The sequence below is a fragment of the Mesoplodon mirus genome, assembly GCF_964341445.2.
Source record: "Mesoplodon mirus genome assembly, chromosome: 19".
In the NCBI taxonomy this organism is placed as follows: Eukaryota; Metazoa; Chordata; class Mammalia; order Artiodactyla; family Ziphiidae; genus Mesoplodon; species Mesoplodon mirus.
In genome coordinates, this window is record NC_138995.1 from 28,306,667 (window position 1) to 28,326,358 (window position 19,692).

Below are 19,692 nucleotides of genomic sequence, written 5' to 3' on the forward strand. Positions count from 1 at the left end.
GCTCCTGCACACTCAGGCTTGCCTGAGTACAACAGGCATCAGAGTGTCTGAGTCGGCTGCTGCCGGGCCACTGGGTACCAATGCGGGCAAAGCCACTCTTGGATGTGTCACGTCGGACACAGCTAGCCCCACCTCACTTCGTGCTCCCTGCACCATTATATCCCACCCCTTCCACCCTAAGGACATGCTTCCAACGGAGGCCACCTCTTCCCATTTCCCCAAGGCTGCCCAGCCCACTGCTGGAATGGGAAACCTTCTTTGTGAGGCACAGAGCAAAGCCTTATACCTTCTCTGGAGCCACCCCCATATGCCTTTGGTCTCAAGCAGAGCCAGGGGGCACCTGATTCTGAACAAGGGACACAGCCTGCCTGGCAGCAACCCCACTGGTCAGTATGGTGCACCAGGCTGAGGAGCAGGACTCCTAACCTCCAGAGCTGGGACCCTTTATCAGTCAGGGTTCTAGCAGAGAAACAGAACCCATGAGATTATTTGCTTGTTTCTGTCTTTCAAGAAATGGGCTTACATGATTGTAGAGGCTGGCTAGGTGAGTCTGACGTTGCAGGGCAGGCCAGCCGGCTGGAAACTCTTGAGAAGAAGCTGATACTGCCACCCGCGGCCTTAACGGCTTCGTCCTCTGGAAACCTCAATTCGTGTCTTCAGATCTTTCAGCTAGCTGGATGAGGCCAACTCAGATGCAGAGGATAATCTCCTTAAAGTCTACCAATTGTAGATGTTAATCACATCTGCAAAATAATCTCCCAGCAACACCTAGATTAGTGTTTGATTGAATGACTAGGCCTAGCCCAGTTCACCTTTTATCAACTTGCTACCCACGCACATGTCCTTAAACCACACTTAATCTCCAGATAAAGAAAATAACAAAGGCTTGCTTCCATCGAATGTGATGCAACTATCCTGTCTATAACCCAAAACACAGGGATCCTTTCCCCAGAAGAGGATGCCAAGTCCTTGGGTGACAGTTACTCTTCTCTATGAGATCCTGTAACTTAAATCCTGTGATGTAGGGACTTCCCTGGTGGTCCAGTAGTTAAGACTCTGTGCTTCTACTGCAGGTGGCACGGGTTCGATCTCTGGTCGGGGAAATATGATCCCGCAGGCCACGTGGCCAAAGAAGAAAGATCCTGTTATGTAAAGTTAACTATTATTATTTCATCTTATGTTACATGATAAGGCGATAAGGGAAGAAGAAAAAAAGATTCACTTTATACTTACTATATATCTATACAAGTTTGTGTATGAAGATACAAACAGCACAATAAGATGATGAATTACATGAAAATTACAAGATAATTCATGATAATTACAGGCCTCATTTCTGCAACTGGTCACATAGATGTAGCTGGTCTTTACAACTTTCTTCCACTACCCATTCCACACCCTCAGCAAGCACATCAGCTGGTCATGGTTGCTGGGGTGACCCAAACCTTCATTCCTGAAGAGTCAGGGCCATTAGTAGTTCTGCCTTAATTGCAGTTCTGCCTTAACTGCATTTTCCATCGACTTTAAGGCAGGGTAGCCTTAGGGATCTCCTGTATTCCGCACATCTTCTCCCTTAATTGTATAGTAGCAGCCCGATTTCCTCTTGGTAGTCAGGGTCAGTCACCCCAGCCAACAGGATAACTCCCTTCTCTGCCTGATGACTTAGAGGCTTGAGGAGCCCAAAGTGGCTGGTAGCTGTCTGAACTTCCAGTTCAATGACATCAATGTTGTGTCTCCGGAAAGCACTTCTCCCTGTTGTGGGGTGAATTACATCCCCCTGGGTTCACGTCCATCCAGAACCCTGGGATGTGACCTTATTTGGAAATAGAGTCTTTGCAGATGTAAATCCAATGGCTCAGTAGTTACTCAAACGGAAAGGAATTATCTGCAGAGGATGGCAGGACTTTGCCCCCAGATCCCAAGGGCCTCCACTGTGATTCATCCTTAGGGACCCGCCGCAAGCTCCAGACAGCATCCCTGCCTGCCCCGCCTCTTCAAGCACCAGGAGATCTGCTGGACCCTGCGGCCCAAGTGGCAGAGCAGCACACACAGCAGCCTGGACCTGGTGCACATCTTCCTCTTGTTCTGGGCCTCACCCAAAATAGGCAGCTTTTCAGGTCACTCGGCAAATGGGCCAGTGACACACCCAGAGAGGTCCAATATCCAGAGAGGCCAACTAGGTGTTGTGCCTGGTTTTTTGGCTGTAGGAGGGGCCAGATACAATAACGTATCCTTCACTGAAAACACAGGTATCTTGACACGCAACCAACCAGTGCATCGCTAGAAACTTCACGGAGGTGGAAGGCCCCTGACTTTTGGTGAAATCTATTTCCCACCATCGACAATGCAAATGTCTTACCAGTATATCTATAGTTACTACTTGTTCTCTAGATGGAATCCGCATATATCATCGATGTTAAACCTGTGGGATATTTTGTGGAAGGGAAAGGTGATCAAGATGCCTGCAGATCAAAGTATAATGACATCAAGCTGGAGAGCTGATCTTCCTGAGGCAGGACAGTGAAGGTGTATTGCTGGTCTGGCCAGCTGAAAGCAAACTGCTTTTCGTGGTCTTTACTAACAGGTATTGAGAAAAGAGCACTTGCCAGATCAGTAGCTGCAAACCAGGAACCAGGGGATGTGTTAATTTGCTTAAGTAATGAAACCACATCTGGAAGAGCAGTTGCAATTGGAACCGCCACCTCCAATCATCAGTTTATGATCATCCACTGTCATCCATCTGTCTTCTGCACAGACAGAATGGGGGTTGGAGATGTGGGAGTCACCATCCCTGCATCTCTCAAGTCCTTGATGGTGGCACTGATCTCTGTAGTCCCTCCAGGGATGCAGTATTGTTTTTCATTTACCATTTTCCTAGGTAGAGGCAGTTCTCGTGACTTCCACTTGGTTTTCCTACCATAATAGGCCTCACTCCACACGTGAGGGAACCAATGTGGGGATTCTGCCCATTGTTAAGTACAGGCACACCTCGGAGATACCGCGGGTTTGGTTGCAGTCCACTGCAATAAAGCGAATATCGCAATAAAGTGAGTCATATGAACTTTTTTGGTTTCCCAGTGCCTGTAAAAGTTATGTTTCCACTATACCGTAGTCTATTAAGTGTGGAATAGCATTATGTTTAATAAAACAATGTACGTACCTTAATTTAAAAATACTGTATTGCTAAAGAACGCTAATCATCATCTGAGCCTTCAGCGAGTCATCTTTTTGCTGGTGGAGGATTTGAAATATTGAGAGAATCACCAAAATCACAGAGACACGAAGTGAGCCAATGCTGCTGGAAGAATGGTCCTGATAGATTTGCTCAGTGCAGGGTTGCCACAAACCTTCAATCTGCAAAAAAACACAGTTATCTGCGAAGCACAATAAAGTGAAGCACAGTAAAACAAGATGTGCCTGTGTGTCTATTTCAACTATACATTCTGGAACTGGGGACATAACCACAAGATGGGTTCAGGGACCCACTGGACCTACTGTGAGATGGACCTGACCCCCATAAGTTTCTCTTTTTTTTTAAATTGAGTTTTTTAAAAATTTATTTATTTTTGGCTGCCTTGGGTCTTTGTTACTGCACGCAGGCTTTCTCTAGTTGCGGCGAGCAGGGGCTACTCTTCGTTGAGGTGCGCGGGCTTCTCATTGCGGTGGCTTCTCGTTGCAGAGCACGGGCTCTAGGTGGGAGGGCTTCAGTAGTTGGGGCTCACGGGCCCTAGAGCGCAGGCTCAGTAGTTGTGGAGCACAGGGTTAGTTGCTCTGTGGCATGTGGGATCCTCCTGCACCAGGGCTCAAACCCACGTCCCCTACATTGGCAGGCAGATTCTCAACCACTGTGCCACCAGGGAAGCCTCATAAGTTTCTACTCTTGACTGGCAGACCACAGTCACGTTTTGGGTCTCCTTGAATTAGTTTTAGTTTAGAGGCTGTGTCCAGCCATCCCCCCAAAGTCTGATTATTTCCTTTTCCCCAATGCACAGTCACCTTGATAAAAAGCTTCAGGTTCCTTTAGGGGAAGGCTGGGCGAAACAGTGTAAATTTTTTCAGTGTTGCAGTGTCCTTCCTCAAGGAGACTTGCTCCCCTTCATTCAAGGGTTTCTGGGTCTGGAAACTGTCTCAAGTCCGGGAATTGATGGAGAAGCTAATTCTGTTTGGGTGATTCAACTGAGACTTCTGTTCACTTCTGCTTACACAGATCAAGAATTCAGTTAGCCTGCCCAATTCTTTCTTTCTTTCCAAGGGATACCATGATCAACTGGCCAATGCCCTACGTCTGTGCAAGTCGAACGATTCTATTTCTTTTTAGACTCCGCTGGTACCAAAATGGTATCCACAGCCACCTTATCTCTGGTGATTTAAGTTCTACCACTTGGCCCCTGCCACCCTGGAATCCGATTATCCCTATTGCGTTTAAGGATCCTAGTTCAGTAACTGTGGTTCCCACTGTAATTTCTGACCTACAGAGAAGAATGACCACAGAGCTCTGCAATGACGCTGGGCTCCCCTCACAAATTTATTTCTCACAGTCGTGGTGAAAATTGTGTCCTCTGGACCCTCGCAGGGTAGGTTAGCAGGTCTGACATGATAAATCCACTCCGATGGACTTCCCTGGTGGTCCAGTGGGTAAGATGCCACGCTACCAATGCAGGGGGCCCGGGTTTGATCCCTGGTGGGGGAACTAGATCCTGCAGCCATGCCACAAGTAAGAATCCTCATGCTGCAACTAAAAGATCGTGCGTGTTGCAATGAAGATCCCACATGCCGCAACTAAGAACTGGCGCAGCCGAAATAAATAAATAAATATTTTAAAAAAAAATCCACTCTAACATTCCAATCTTCCTAAGATTCAGAATACCTTCTGCTACAGTTCCCTAAAGCAATCCTGGCACTTCAACTTCATTGAGTGTAGGCCACCTGTTAGACTATATTTCAGCCAACTAAACTATTACTGTCCTTCCTCACTCTTCATGCTAAAACAGTAAACACAGAATCTCTGCTTACTGCATCCATATTAATAAATTCAGCCTGATCCAACTCAATGTTGCTTCTACCACTAACCCGCACCCATTAATATCCATTCCCACGCACCCCCCGAGATCTGTCTGTATAAATTCGAAAAATCATGCAGCTCTTTCAGTGTGTAGCAAAAAGCTGTTCACTCCTTGAAGCCTGCTGGGACTTGAGTCTGGTTATAGGTCTAGAAGCAAAGAGAGGTGGGGTGGGCATAGGTCCTGAGAAGAATCAGCAGCATCTCTCAAGGTAACTACCTCGGGGAGGCCACTACAGTTTCTTCTGACAAAGGGCTAACTACCTTAGAAATGGGTAAAAGAGCTACTTCTGACAAAGATGACCGGTTATCTCTCCCTCTCAGTCAGACTATAGATCCGCATGGCTTCTGATCCCCTCCCTGGCCATATAAAGAATATTTATCTCCATTGTTCATTATGGATGTATGCCATCACTTCTCACCATCCATCTGTTTGCTGCTTAGAATGCCAAACAAGGCGCTGATTAATAGTAACAACTGCATTTCCCCAACAGTGGCACTCCGTTCAGTCATGGGCAGGTTCACAGAACAGAGGGGCCGCAGACCACACACCCTCCTTCAAAAGTACATCAGCATATTAAAGGCCCCGGGAATCCTGCAGTGAAGAAACCCACCAACTGGAATCAACCTGGTTTCCAAATTTACTTGACCACGGGCTCATTTTCTGGAGTGTTTCTTCTACAGAACTAGGATTCAAGAAAACACACCTTGGAAAATGCAAACTTAAAAAGCTACTATGGCTTGAGCTAACATTTGGAAAAATTTTGGTTTGTGCTTTTAGCTTTTTAATTGCTACTTAACAACAGAGATCCAAACCAATAATTTCCTAAGTATTAACAGTGATATGTAGTACATCCTTATGCTATATTTAGTAACTGCTGTGGAAGCACTGTTATTTCTGCCATGTCGCCCACCCAACGGTGCTCTTAAGCCTTGGCTCTTGTCTGAAGGTTCTTCTCTTGTATTAGTGCGGTTTGGGACAATCTGAACCCTTGTCAGCTGTCCTCATCCTGGAACTATTTTGGGCTGGTGGAATCTGGAGTTTAATCGATGCAACCCGACACCACGGGGGGAGAGGCCCCACTCCTTCAGAAACAGGAGCTGGGCACCGCCAGCTGCCTGGGGCTCCAGGCCCCTCTTCCAAACGATGATGCCCCTTGCTCTGCAAAACGATAGGATCTTTCACCCAACAGTTTCAAAAGGCCTTCGTACCAACTCTTAATGACCACTTTCATCAATCCAGCTTCATGGCAGGAGGGAAGTCTCATCTCTGCACTCTTGCTTCTGCTGTGACCCTTCTCTCCAGCTCCTCAGGCTTTTTCTGTCACCTACTTCCTCACTTGTAAAACTATAAAACCTCCAGTCTCAAGTCACTTCTTCCTTCAAGCAAACATTGCCTTCGTAACTCATCAATAATCACTACCTCCTGACTGACCATTCCTCTGTTCTGGAGGTCTGGTGTTATCTGAAACTCTATGCCATTTCACTCCTTACTTATAAGTATCTTAGTTGGCTTTTTAAAGCATGACCATATGTAAAACAGCTTTGTATCTACCCAGCATCTGGCTATGAATTGTTCAGTGAACGTTTATTTGATGTCAATGTGTCCAGTCACAATTCATTCAAATGATGATGACCATGACACAAGCTGATTATACTTTGCCCAAAACAACACTCCCAGGCCTTCAGCATTCTACTTACAGCATCACTCATGTTAAAAAGTACACAGCACTTTGCTTTTCAGATTAGTCTCAAAATAATACTTAAAAGGAGGATTAAAGTCCAAAAGTAAGCTCAGCATGACATGTGAGCAGGTGAAAGGTACTTAATGCCATTAACTTTAAATCGTGGGAATTTAACTCTGATGGTTACAACATAAGCCAGTACTGTTTAAGTCAGGAAATGGGGGGCAAACACAAGCATAATCTTAGTAAATTAAAACTTTCGTGGCCTTACCTTATATTCTTCATCAGTACAAACAGTCCTTTAATAAAAAGAAGCACAATATTCAGGTTACTCAAAAATCAGCAACTCAGCTGTTGACCATCCAGAGGTGATGGACACGGAGTAAACTGGTAAGATGACAGGAGTCTCTGCCAGGGTCATTCATAGTAAAACTTTATTGAACAGAAAACCCAGCAAAGGTTTTCACCTCTGCAAAGCTCCTCTTGGTTTAAAGTAAAGCACGCATTTTAAAAAGCAATTATACATAAGTCTTTCCTAGAAAAGTCCTGCTAAAACATGTCTAGCAATTTCATTGATTATATAAAGTAGTACACTTAGTGTAATTTAAACATTCCAACAGGAATCAAATCGTACCAGCAGAACCATTTCTGCATCTATGACATCTATGTACAAATACACATGCAGACACACACATCTGGAAAAGTTCCTCAGGCATAAACATGCGACACTAATGCCTTCTACGTACAATGTCTATTAAACTACAACAATATATATTAAAGCTCTTCAGAATAAGGACATGAGAAGCCTTAGGCATTTTTTGTTCATCAATTTGTATCATGGCTTCACGTCTTACTTTCTGCTTTTGTAGAATCACAAAAGCATATCATCCTCTTTGTTGATTCTTTTACTAATTCTGTGCCATCGCCACGTCCAGGTAAGGAAATCTAGCCGGAGCCAGATGATCCAGTCCACGCCTGCCAAAGCCTCTGGCAGCCAGAGAGCAAACACCATCAGTTTGCTATGGCTGGAGGACCTTCTGGAAGAAGGGAGGCAAAGAAAGTCTTGAAGACGAGCCAGGCTGTGCTCATAAACGAAGGGCTGGTCTGCTCGTCATCCACTATGTCTCTGTCTGGAGGGAGGCGGTTGGGGTCTGCAATTTCAGGATCAGGGTCTTCCTACAGGTAATAAAACACAGGAGAAAAGAGGACCGTGACAAGCACCCAGTAATGTCAGGAAAGGGCAGAGTAGCTCCCTGGCACCTTGCCCCATAAGCCAAGCCAGGTAGGCAGGACCCCGGGGATGACACCCCCGGCTGGACGGAGCTCCTTCTCCAGCCTCCGTAGCACAACTGTGCTGGAACATTCTCATAGTTTTCAATATTCCTGGCAGCAAGTATCAGATCAAATGAAGTACTGTAACTAGATCTTCAACTATTATTAAACTAGTAATTAAGTTAGCCACTTCATTAAATGTGGATATTGTTCTAATTTTGGCAGTGTCCCGAGTTAAAAAAAAACGAAAACTGGAAACACAGGACTCTAAAAACAGATTCAAGGGTGACACTTTATATTAAAAAGAATATCCTTTAGGATTATGCATTAAACTGCCTTATAAAAATTCTATTTCTTTTTTAAAATATTTATTTATTCGGCAGTGATGGGTGTTAGTTGCAGCACGCAGGCTCTTCGATCTTCGTTGCCGCGTGCGGGATATTTTAGTTGTGGCATGTGGGATCTAGTTCCCTGACCGGGGATCGAACCCAGGCCCCCTGTACTGGGAGCACAGAGTCTTAGCCACTGGACCACCAGGGAAGTCCCTAAAAATTCTATTTCTGTATGTTATTTTCCAGGAAACCTATTCTGTGAGACAGGCTTATGTTCCTAATCCTTAATTAGAATAACTCTCCATTAGCAGTTTCCATGGTATAACATATCATTACTGAGAATGAACACTAAAAATAGTGAGTTTAAAAAAAACATTACTTATATATGCCAAAATGCAAATTGCCACATGACAAAAATACCTGAGGGATTTTATCACACAATGTTTTAAAAATAGCTAATGCTATAAGAATAAATTTGAAAAAAATCTTGAAATATTGAGCCTAATAAAATGGTACACCACAAGGTATCTAAAGATTAAGGACTCGAGAGCCCGGTGTTTGACACCAAGATCGCCGGGCTCCAGCGGAAGCTCCATACCTGGAAGTTATTGTTGGGGTCCTGATTTGCAGCTTCCTGAGGAGGACCATCATTCGGGAAGTTCTGAACTGGCCTCTGTCGAAACGGAAACCACCCGACATGATGCCTTCAAAGGAAGCATATAAAGTCCATCTTAGTGAACATCAGAGTGACATGTACTCAAGAATTTTAGGGTCCTCTCAATGAGATGAGGTCCCCCTTGCTCCCCTCCTCTCATCAGAGCAGAACCTGATTAGAAGCTCGCAGCCAGGCCCATCTGCAGAGACATTCCACCACACCGGCTCATAGACCTTCTCACTGGCCTGTCAGGTTCTTGACAGGCACTATGGAAACTAGGCTTTATTCATTATCATGTGTCCAGCAACATAAACAGCACCTGACACATAGTATGTGCTCAATAAATACTTCTTCATCTGACCTAAACCTTACACATGAAAACCTGAACAGAGGGGGAAGGGGAAATACATACACAGCTATGACTATAATATATGTAATAACATACTAATAAGACCTAGATTCAGTCACCTACATATATGATTCTAGAGACTATAGAATTTAAAGAATTAACTAAAAGTTGCATCTGAAAAATCCAATTAAACCCAAGTCTTGAAGCAAATATGACAAAATATAACAATGATTAATACTGGATATGAGTACTTAATGCATTATTCTAAATATTTCTTTTTTAAGATTTTTTAAAACTAAAATAAAAATCCATTTTTCCTATAGAGGAAAAATTTCTTCTGTCAGTTTTCACCACATACAAGGACATGTAACTCTAGGCCAGGGTTTCTGAACTGTGGTACTGCTGACATACCGGGCTGGATATTTACTGTGGGGCTGTCCTGGGCACCAGAGGATGTTTAACAGCTACCAACCAGATGCCAGCAGGACCACCCCCCTCGCTGTGACAGTCAAAAACGTCTCCAAACACCACCAAACGTCTTGGGGGCGGGGGTAGAGGCAGGTGCAAAACTACCCTGGTGGAGAACCACTGCTCTAAGCCATGGATAAAGCCAAATGCCAGGTCTGTGATGGATCTCTGGCCCTTCAGGACTATGCCACAGCCACTGCCTGACCTTTATCCTAGAAGGCAGCTGTAGCTTGATAAAAGATAAATATGTTCTTATTCAACACAAATACAATTTTCCTTTCCATGCCTCAGTATGGCTGTTTTATTGTGGTCATGAGCCTGGCAGGTAACTTAACTAGAGGAAAAGAAGAAAATGTTGTTCCTGTATTAACGTAGAATTGTGTTTTTGGCAATGTGCAACCAAGCTATCAATTCTTTGCATCGAAAATCCTAGAATGACGTACTATTTAAATACACCTCCTTAAATATTGACTGAGACTGCTCAAAAAAGAGGAAAATCTGCACTTGGTTTGAGTCACCACATAGTGTAATCTGTAGTAAAGGGAAAAAAGGGAAAGTGAAATCATCTGCTTACAGGTACATAACTACGGTGGCCCCCATGACCATGAGGAATCTGCTCAGGGAAGAGTAGAAGTAGAGGATACTAAGAAAAACGGAAAACGTAGCTGCTGAATAGGTCCAATCCAACCAATCTCGATTTATCTCATCATCTTCTTCCACAATAGGGCCACCCTGTGCATTCATCCGCAAGTTCTGGTTGGCCCCAGGATTAACCACCACTTGAGGAGCAGCGTTCTGATTGGCGGGCTGGTTTTCAGCTGGAAACTGGTTGTGGATAGGGGCTGGAGCAGGCGCAGAGACCACAGGTATCTCTTGTGCACTTGGCGAGGGGACAAAAGCCCCTGACGCAGCAGTGGCTGCTAAGCTAAAATAAAAATGACAGAGGCAAATACTGTTGAGAGCAAGGCACCATGAAGACTTGTTCTCATAAGCTCATTTACGCAGGGATCTTTTACTATTAAGTAGGCATATACAAACTTGATTTTTCTTTAACTTAGTGCAAGAACTTCTTTACTAACAGTCATATCTATAAATGCCTTTTCTACTCCTAAGAGAAGGTGCTTGGTAAATTTCATCTGGAATTAAACACCAAGGCCACCATGAAAATATGGTGCAGTAGCAAATTAAGATTTTCATAAAACGTTAAAGATATCACAAATTGAAAAGAAAAAAAGAGGAGATAACATATTCTAAATAAAGTCATCAAACTATGGATCAGTCAGCAAACTATGCATCGATACACAAATCAGTAGTTATCATTTATACTCTATTCCACCCACAGAAAGGCCTCTGCAGATAAGTGATGAAAATACACTCATCCCGCCCTTCCTAACTTTATGGGTAACATGGATGGGAGTTCCCTCAATTTCTGGGAGCCCTGGCCACACCCAGCATCGTGAGGAAAGACTCACTACTGCATGTAGTACTGCCGTGCGTATATCTGCTGGAACCAGGAGAGCTGCAGCCACCCATAGGTTGTGTAGCCTGAGAAACCAGGCCCCAGGCCTTGGAACGCAGGCTGGACAGCTTCAGGCCTATGAAAGATTTCAAAAAATGCTCTTTTTGAGTTGGTTTAGTATGAATAAATGAAAATTAAGTTTAAATTACAATCAGGAATTCAAAACAAAGAGACAGAAGATTGAGTTTTATGATAGTTACATGCAGATTTCCAGGTGATGCACCTGTGTAATACAATCACAGAAAGTACTGACAAAGCCCCCCTCCCATGGTCTGGATCCCATGGGAAAACAAGAGCCCTCTGCCCAGCACTGGGGTCTCATGATGTCATCACCATGACGTACAAACAAGCTGGACCTTTTCAGTCTAAGTGGATCCCCACCCTTATTTTAGACTTGCTGAGTCTCACTGAAGGTCTAAACCCCACTATTCATTCTTTAGGGAGCAGCTCTAAAAAGTCACACCTCTCCCAAAGTCTTTTCTGCAGGAAATACTCCTTTCCTCCAAATACCCTTTCCTCCCTCACCCCTAGCTCCGAACTCTACCAGAGTTATGCGTGGCACCACCCATGCACGCTTACTGACCACTCGTGCCTTGTAAGGCCGCCGGGCTGTTATCTCACGGGATCCCCCACAACCTTGTGAGGGGGGAGCTCTCCACCCCGCCGTTTACAGAGGGGAGCCCGAGTGCAACTCAGGGAAGACAAAGGATCTGCACGAGGTCACTGAACCGGTAAGCAGTAGGGCTGGATTTGAGACCTGTTTGACACCAAACTCATGCTTCTATCATCCAGCGCAGCCTGGGGGCAAGGTGTGTGTGGGAGTCATCTCTGGTTTTGTGAGCCCTACACAGTGAACTCCTTTGGCATCACTTCACAAAATTCAAACTAACAGAACTGCAGAAAGATCAGGAGTTGTTATGTGGTCATCTCTGCTGGTCAACTCCTATCCTTAAACAAACTTATATGCACCGGCTGTCCAATAAATATTTGTTGGATGAAATCAAGTCTTATTATGGTAAAATTCATAGTCAGATATGATCCTCAATTCTCAAATCATATAGCCAGAAAAAGGGAAGCAGTTTTAAGTGTTTCTATCCAATAATGAATTCAATTATCCACTTTATATGCTAGGTATGGAACTTAACCAAATTCCATACCCAGAATATTTCTAAAATTGTATTCTAATACAAATAGGTCTTGGTACGATACTGTTTTTGATCATTTAAAAATGATACAGTACATGGAAATGAGAAAATAACAAAGTGCTTTTGTTAGCTCTGATGATGATGACACTGCAGATACGCAAAATAACTAAAAGGTTTTTAGAGTTATATCCTGAAGTATGTAGAAGTGAACTGACATAATGTCTGGGAATTACTTTTAAATACTTCAGGAAAAAATGGAAAGCAGGAATAGATAAAGCAAGTATGGCAAAACTTTGATCATTATATGGAGATTCATTATACAGTTCCCTCTACTTTCGTGTATATTTGAAAACCTCCATTAAGAAAAAAAACAACTCTTCATTCCTCAAACACCTGCCTTTATCAACAATCAGATATTAAAACCTACTAGGAAACGGTGGGCAGGGGACTCGGGGAGTAACAGAGTTTCAACTTGTAGTTAATAAACTGTTTTTTCCCATAGGATCTTTCACAGTAAGGTGTTCCAAGGGCTCTGAAATCCGAACATCACAGCATTTAGTCGCTTCTGGCTTTTGCGCTGAAGAAAAGCTCTAATTGCTCCTTTTCTCCTAGCACCACCGGCACGGTACTTGGCAGAGCATTTCTCAAACAACCCCTCGCCTTTTGTCACCCACTGTTACGACAGACAAAGCACAAAGCCACTCGGCAAAGCAGCTGCACAGTGCTCACAACAGCTGCTTTTCTGCACCAGCACTAATTCCCTACCATGAGGTCAGCGCAACGTGAAGCACACCCACGTAGGAGGAGAAATGCCCAGGTTTTCAGGACATGCGTCTCCACCTTTTAGATGTTCCTAAAAGGCTATGTATTAAGAAAAATTAAATACAGAAGCGATCTTTAAAGTGAAGCCCTTATAAAGCAAAATTTTGTCCATTTAAAAATTCTACGACTATATAGTATAAACACAGCTTATTCTTAAGTTGATGCAAATAATGCACATTCATGTTGTACAACCTGCTTCTTTATTACAACACTCACCTCGAGATATTCTCCCATCCAGAGGGAGAAGGGTTCCGAACAACCTCCCTTTGCCTTAAACCGTCACTTGAGGAATCCCCAGGAGACTGTCCCTGATTGAGACCAGCGGGCTGCTCTATGGATTCAGCAACCTAGATAAGTGTAACATGAACATGAGAACAAAAGGCCTGATGCAACTGTGTGAAATCAAGCTTCAAGGATTCTTTCTCTGTGAATGGCTTATGTCCCCAACCCTGACCTCTGAACTTGACAAAATCAAACAGATACAATGTTACATGAATATTCTAAAATTTGTTCAACCCAGTATCAATACAGATACTAAGAAAAAATCCATATTTTTTCCTAGAGTAGCTATGCTGCAGTTTCACTAAAATCTCCCAATGAAGTTATCATTGGTGAGAAAGCTTCCTGTTAATGCTCTATACATCTGTTTTTTTCTATACATCTTATGGTGTTAAATTTACTAAGAAATTAAATTTGACCAGTAAGATTTATAAACACAACCCAGCCAGCAACCTAAAGAATTTCTTACACTATATTCAGATGTTTCAGGATGTACAGTTGTAATGCAAATTTAGAGTGTATCACCACATTAGAATATTAATACTGTATATATATATTTAAAATAAATTTATTTATTTTTATGTTTGGCTGCATTGGGTCTTTGTTGCTGCGCGCGGGCTTTCTCTAGCTGAGGAAAGCAGGGGCTACTCTTCGTTGTGGTGTGCGGGCTTTTCATTGTTGTGGCTACTCTTGTTGCAGAGCTCGGGCTCTAGATGGGAGGGCTTCAGTAGTTGTGGCACATGGGCTCAGTAGCTGTGGTTCTCGGGTTCTAGAGCGCAGGCTCAGTAGTTGTGGCGCAGGGGCTTAGTTGCTCCGTGGCATGTGGGATCTTCCCGGACCAGGGATTGAACCCGTGTCCCCTGCATTGGCAGGTGGATTCTTAACCACTGTGCCACCAGGGAAGTCCCTTAATACCGTATATTTGAACTAACACTGTGAAATGAAAAATGAGGGATTTTGACCATCTAACATAAGCAAGTCTTAAGAGATCACTTGATAAAGACTGCGGCCTTTTCCTATCCAAACAAATAATCACAATGAAAATTTCCAAAGGAAATATAGTCATTTTTTACCCTTTATAAAAATCAATGGTTCCTTAGAAGAAATTTATTATGTGCTAAATTCATGCCTGCCTTGCTAGTTCGGTGATCTGGATACACAGCCACTACAGATCAAATCAAATCCCAAAAAAGAGTGTCCTGCAGAGCTCCACTTCTCCACTACAACACTAATGGAATAGTCTACTACTACTATAGTGAACTCTCACTTGTGTTGATAACAGTTTCTTATTCCTGATTCTCACTGGGGAAGAGACAGAATATTATATGATAAAAAGACTTAAGAGTTCTATCCAACTTCCTTTATTTTGACCTTGAGAGTCTGAATGACACGAACTGCTATCATCATGAAAAAGCAGACATACCTTTGCGCTGGCTTCTGGCATTTTGGAAGGACTCTTCACACTGCACACCAGATGCAAAACATGCCGGTTTTCCTGCTGAAAGAAGTAAGGAGGTACTTTAGGACCTGAATTCAACCTTGTTAGTGCTCAAAAACATTCAAAAGTCAATATATTTAGTGATACCTTTGGAAGCAAGTCCCCGAGACACTGGTGATCCAACAACAGCTTCCCAGAATAAATTAACCTCTGGTCCTCTGGATGCTTATGGAAAGAAAGAGCAGCACAGATCAGCATTTAGCCCCCTCAAGTTCCCAACATTGAAGAAACTGTTTTATACAAATAATTTAAACGTGTGTGTTTTTCCCAGCATCATAGGAAAACATTTTTCCAAAGGCCCCATATACAAAACTTTTACTTAGGAAGTACGTAACTTTAAACTGATCTCTAACATGCAAACAAATTTAGGATGGCAAACTACCTCCAGTCCACAAAACCTATGGCAAGCTACCTGACTTCTTAACTCCCAGGGAAATTGCTTTCTGCCACAAAAAGCACAAATCTGGGGCTCCTACAGCAACGAACTTCAAAACTCAAAGTTTGGTCTCAGAGAAAACTGAAAGTCAGCCTTCCCTAAAACCACCTAGCATTGTCCCAAGATAACATGAAGCAATTCTAAACTTAAGCCCTCAGAGAGACTTTTCCCAACATACAAATGCAGCTAAAGCGGAGATGGTGTGTGGTAACATTCCACACCACAACCCTATATTTAGCATGCTTGTTTTAAGGGGGAAAGTCTAAAATTCACTTGTCCAAGGTCTCCTGCTGCTAAAGAGTCAAGATTCCGAACCCTCTACTCCATTCCAGTGATTTTAAAACCACAGTCGTGCCACACACTTTTATACAAATCTCACTTTTAAAATCCATTTTTAATTCCCTTAAAAACTGGACTTAAGGGACTTCCCTGGTGGCACAGTGGTTCAGATTCCGCCTGCCAATGCAGGGGACACAGGTTCAAGCCCTGGTCCGGGAAGATCCCACAGGCCGCGGAGCAACTAAGCCCGTGCACCACAACTACTGAGCCTGCGCTCTAGAGCCCGTGCTAGGCAACAAGAGAAGCCACCGCAATGAGAAGCCCACGCACCGCAATGAAGAGCAGCCCCCGCTCGCCGCAACTAGAGAAAGCCTGCGCACAGCAACAAAGACCCAACGCAGCCAAACATAAATAAATAAAATTTAAAACTGGACTTAAATAATGGCTTCAAGTGATATATACCAAAGTCAGTACACCGGAGCTCACCGGCAACTTCTCAATCTACTCTTGCCAAAATAACCAATTATGCAAAATTTGGAATAAAGCTGCTCCTGCCTAGTAGCCCAAGATTATAAAGCAAGCTGTTTAAAACAAACAAAAAAATAACCGTACCTATTTATCTGCATAAATCAGGATTTTTTTTTTTTTGGACACTGGGCAACTATAACAAACTGCAGAAATATATTGGATGTTGTGTTCATCATTGTTCTCACTGACTCAACTTCATATGTAAATGCTCTAAACCTGGACTTGTAAATGTTATTGTATAGGTGGGGTCCTGCATTATATTAAAGAGTTTCACACTAGAAAAGGTTTGAAAACCACGGGTGCCCGTGATTTGAGGCCTGTTAAAGGCCTGAACCGACACTCTGCGTCTTTATCCAGAAGGCTGATTTAAAAATATATATATTAAGCAAACAACTATTATAAAGTAAGGCTTCTCACATTAGAAAGCAAATGACGAATGTGCTCCAGCCAAAATTTTAAACACAAATATACAGACCTGAGAGACCTTTTATTTACAACTTTGGATCCTCGGACTTAATAGGAGTGGTGTTCCTCACCCAAGGAAGCCCGATAGGAAAGCCCTCCTCCAAAACACCGCCTTTTACCAAATGACGCAACTAGAGGCTACACCTGCTTCGCCAATTTGTGTACCTAATAGCCATTCTTGCAGCAGCACTGCCACCTGTTTCTTGGGAGCAGCTATGGTGAAATTGCAAATGGTGCCAGGGCGAATGCTAGAGGAATGGGAGCTTATTAAGTAAATAAGCACATTTCAAAAGAACGACTCAGAAGGGAAACTCACTTCCACGTTCTTGACAATATGGAACAAAAACAACCTGACCCATAAGCTACAACCTGACACGCTGCAACACTTCAGATAAGAAAGAACAATTTCACAGTCTTGTCCTGCCCTGGTGCCCTCTCCTGTTTGATGGAGAATTACAGTTGTGGGCAGTACACTGTTGACACTTACATAATATTAGAGTAGAAAGTAAATATAGGAAGGTCCAGCTCATAGCCTCCATCACGTGGTGGGGAGGGAGGGCGGCCCTAAGGGTGATGTTGACAGATGTGACAACCAAAACAAAGCGAGGAAGTCTCTGCAATTGAGGGACCAGAGTCTTAAAACCCAGACTCCAGGAGATTCCTTCCACCTATTTTCCTTCTAAATCACTTTTTACCGCAAAGTGCCCCGGGCTCCTCCCTGGGACTAAGCAAAGGCTGTGGAGTCCAGCTCACAGGGAGGGGAAGCGCCACATCCTGTTCCTGGGTGTGGAGCCTTAAGTACACGCTGCCTGGGCGCTCACCATGTTTCTCTAGCCACTGGCCGGGCCTTGGCCCCTGCCCTCACCTCTCTGCAATGAGAGGCTACATTCAGCAAACTCATTTCGCAGCACTTATGCTTCCTCATTCCTACCCATCGGATGCCATCCTAACGAGGAACACCCAGTCACTCCGACGTTTTGGGGAAATTGAGCCTTGGAGGGTGAAATGACTCACTCAAGGTCAAACTGCTGTTTCAGCGGGTTGGCTAAGGCTGGAAGCCAGATCTAGGGGACTGGGAAGGGGTCTGAAGAGGTATGGCGGGAGTGTGACAGCCGTTAGAGTTTGGGGACCTAGGACGCGAGGTGACAGGGGAAGGCGGCCCGTCAGAAAGGCGGGACGATGGCGGCCTAGAACGAGGAAGTGACAGCCTCTGGGCCACGTCAGAGGGCGCCTACGGCGGCAGGGCAGAAGGGGGAGACCACAGGCCTGGGGACCTGGGGAGCACCAGCCGTCAGTGGAAGGCCGGCGAAGCGAGAAGTTACAGGGAAAGGGGAGAAGGACGTGGCCTCCCAAGGGGGACGCGAGGAGTGCTGCGAGGATGACAGCCGGAGTTAGGGGAGTGCTGGCAGCTGGAGCCGGGGGCTCCTCTCACCGGGCGCTCGGGGTAGACGCGGCTCAGATGGGCCTTGAGGCGGCTCACGCTCCAGCTGCGGTCGCCGCTCAGCTCCAAGTCGCGGTGGCGCTGGTTGGGGCTCTTCACCAGGAGCGTGACGGGCTCGGGCTCCATGTCGACGGTGCTGTGGGCTTGGCGGCGCTCCCAGATGCCAGGAACTGCCACTACCGCCACAACCTCCACAATAACGGTTCGCGTCTGGGGAGCGCGCGCGCCCGTCTCGGGGACCTTTTATAGGCACCCCGCGCCCGGACTCTGCGGACGGAACCCTCTGTGGCTGCCACCCATTGGCTGGGGCGGAGAGCACTGCCCCAACGTGGCCCAATCGGCGCCCGGCTCCGTGGGCGGAAGGGCGGGCGGAGCACGTGGGCGCAGGCTGATGCAACCCGCCGCCGTGGCGTCACCCACGGTCGCGGCTGCGGCCCGAGAGCCTGGGTTCGGCGGCTGTGCTGGGGTGCGCGCGGCCCACGCAGGGCCCCTCGGCGCTGAGACACCGGCTTGCTCCCCGGCTCGGGTTGCTCACGGCACTTTCGGGAGGGCCGACCCTGCCGACTCTCCGGTTTGGCAGCCTCTGCAAATTGTTTCCTCACCAAGAAGCAGCTCCGCCCTTTTGACACCAGCCCCGTTTCCCCTTTCCCTTCCTTCCCCGGGTGGCCCGGGACGTCAGGCCCCCCAGGGGAGGTCGCCCCGCCCCCACCCCGGCCTCAGCTCAAAGAACTGCTGGGGAAAGTTCCCGTTTGCGAGCCCACATGGAAGGGCGCCCCCGACGCGCCTTAGAAGGGCCAGGAAGAAGGGAGATTCTTCCTGGGGTTCAGGATGCAGGAATCCGAGCCAATGTTGCCCCTTCATCTGTGACCTCAGACTTGAACGTTGAACCCCTAACTGTGGGACGTCATCCTAATGAATAGCAAGCAGGCCACAGTCCAGCTTAGGCTGGGACACGCTCGAAAAAGGCCTCACTTTATAGGATACTAACACGTAACTTCCTTGAAATTGGGGCTCAGTCACGGAAGGCAGGTTTCTCAGTTTTCCTAAAAATGTGACCACAGAGGCCTGGCTGATGTAGACACTCCCTCCCTCTGTAGGAAAAAAGGTCTTGAAAAACAAAACTGACATTGTGCTGGCCCGTCCTTGTTCTAATCCTGTTGGGACATCTGTTTTGCCAGGTGTGTCAGGACCTTGGCAGTTGTACATACAATGTAAACACTATGTAAATAGTTTCCAGAGTGGGGCAAAGTTAAGGAGGGTAACACAAGGAACCTGGTGTGGTTGGTGTAGTACCACAGACTGGGTGGCTTAAAGGACAGAAGTGTATTGTCTCACAGCTCTAGAGGCTGGAAGTCTGAGATTGATGCCAAAATATTGGCTCCCTGTACACCGATGCCAAAATGAGATACAGAGACAGAGTCTTGGAGGAGAAAGAAAGGGGGGCCTTATTCTTTGTCAGG

The 19,692-nt window shown here is 45.3% G+C and overlaps 1 protein-coding gene across 1 annotated transcript; it reads right to left on the reverse strand.

Annotated features, from left to right (window-relative positions):
• Window positions 1-7,156: 7,156 nt before the first annotated feature.
• On the reverse strand, window positions 7,157-19,158 carry HERPUD1 (homocysteine inducible ER protein with ubiquitin like domain 1). Its single transcript, XM_082607424.1, has 8 exons — window positions 18,224-19,158; window positions 15,171-15,248; window positions 15,009-15,083; window positions 13,523-13,653; window positions 11,293-11,415; window positions 10,395-10,745; window positions 8,947-9,052; window positions 7,157-7,920 (listed from the first exon to the last, which is right to left on the reverse strand). The coding sequence occupies exons 1-8, from the start codon at window positions 18,356-18,358 to the stop codon at window positions 7,756-7,758; spliced, it is 1,164 nt and encodes a 387-aa protein (XP_082463550.1). The 5' UTR covers window positions 18,359-19,158; the 3' UTR covers window positions 7,157-7,755.
• Between the last annotated feature and the right edge of the window lie 534 nt (window positions 19,159-19,692).

What these genes read in the sequence shown, in the direction of transcription:
- HERPUD1 (XM_082607424.1), bottom strand. Translation starts at nt 18,358, where the DNA reads ATGGAGCCCGAGCCCGTCACGCTCCTGGTGAAGAGCCCCAACCAGCGC. An exon ending in TCGGGGACTTGCTTCCAAAG is followed by an intron (nt 15,084 to 15,170) that starts GTATCACTAAAT and finishes TACTTCTTTCAG; the next exon opens with CAGGAAAACCGGCATGTTTT. An exon ending in GGATGGGAGAATATCTCGAG is followed by an intron (nt 11,416 to 13,522) that starts GTGAGTGTTGTA and finishes AATCTTTCATAG; the next exon opens with GCCTGAAGCTGTCCAGCCTG.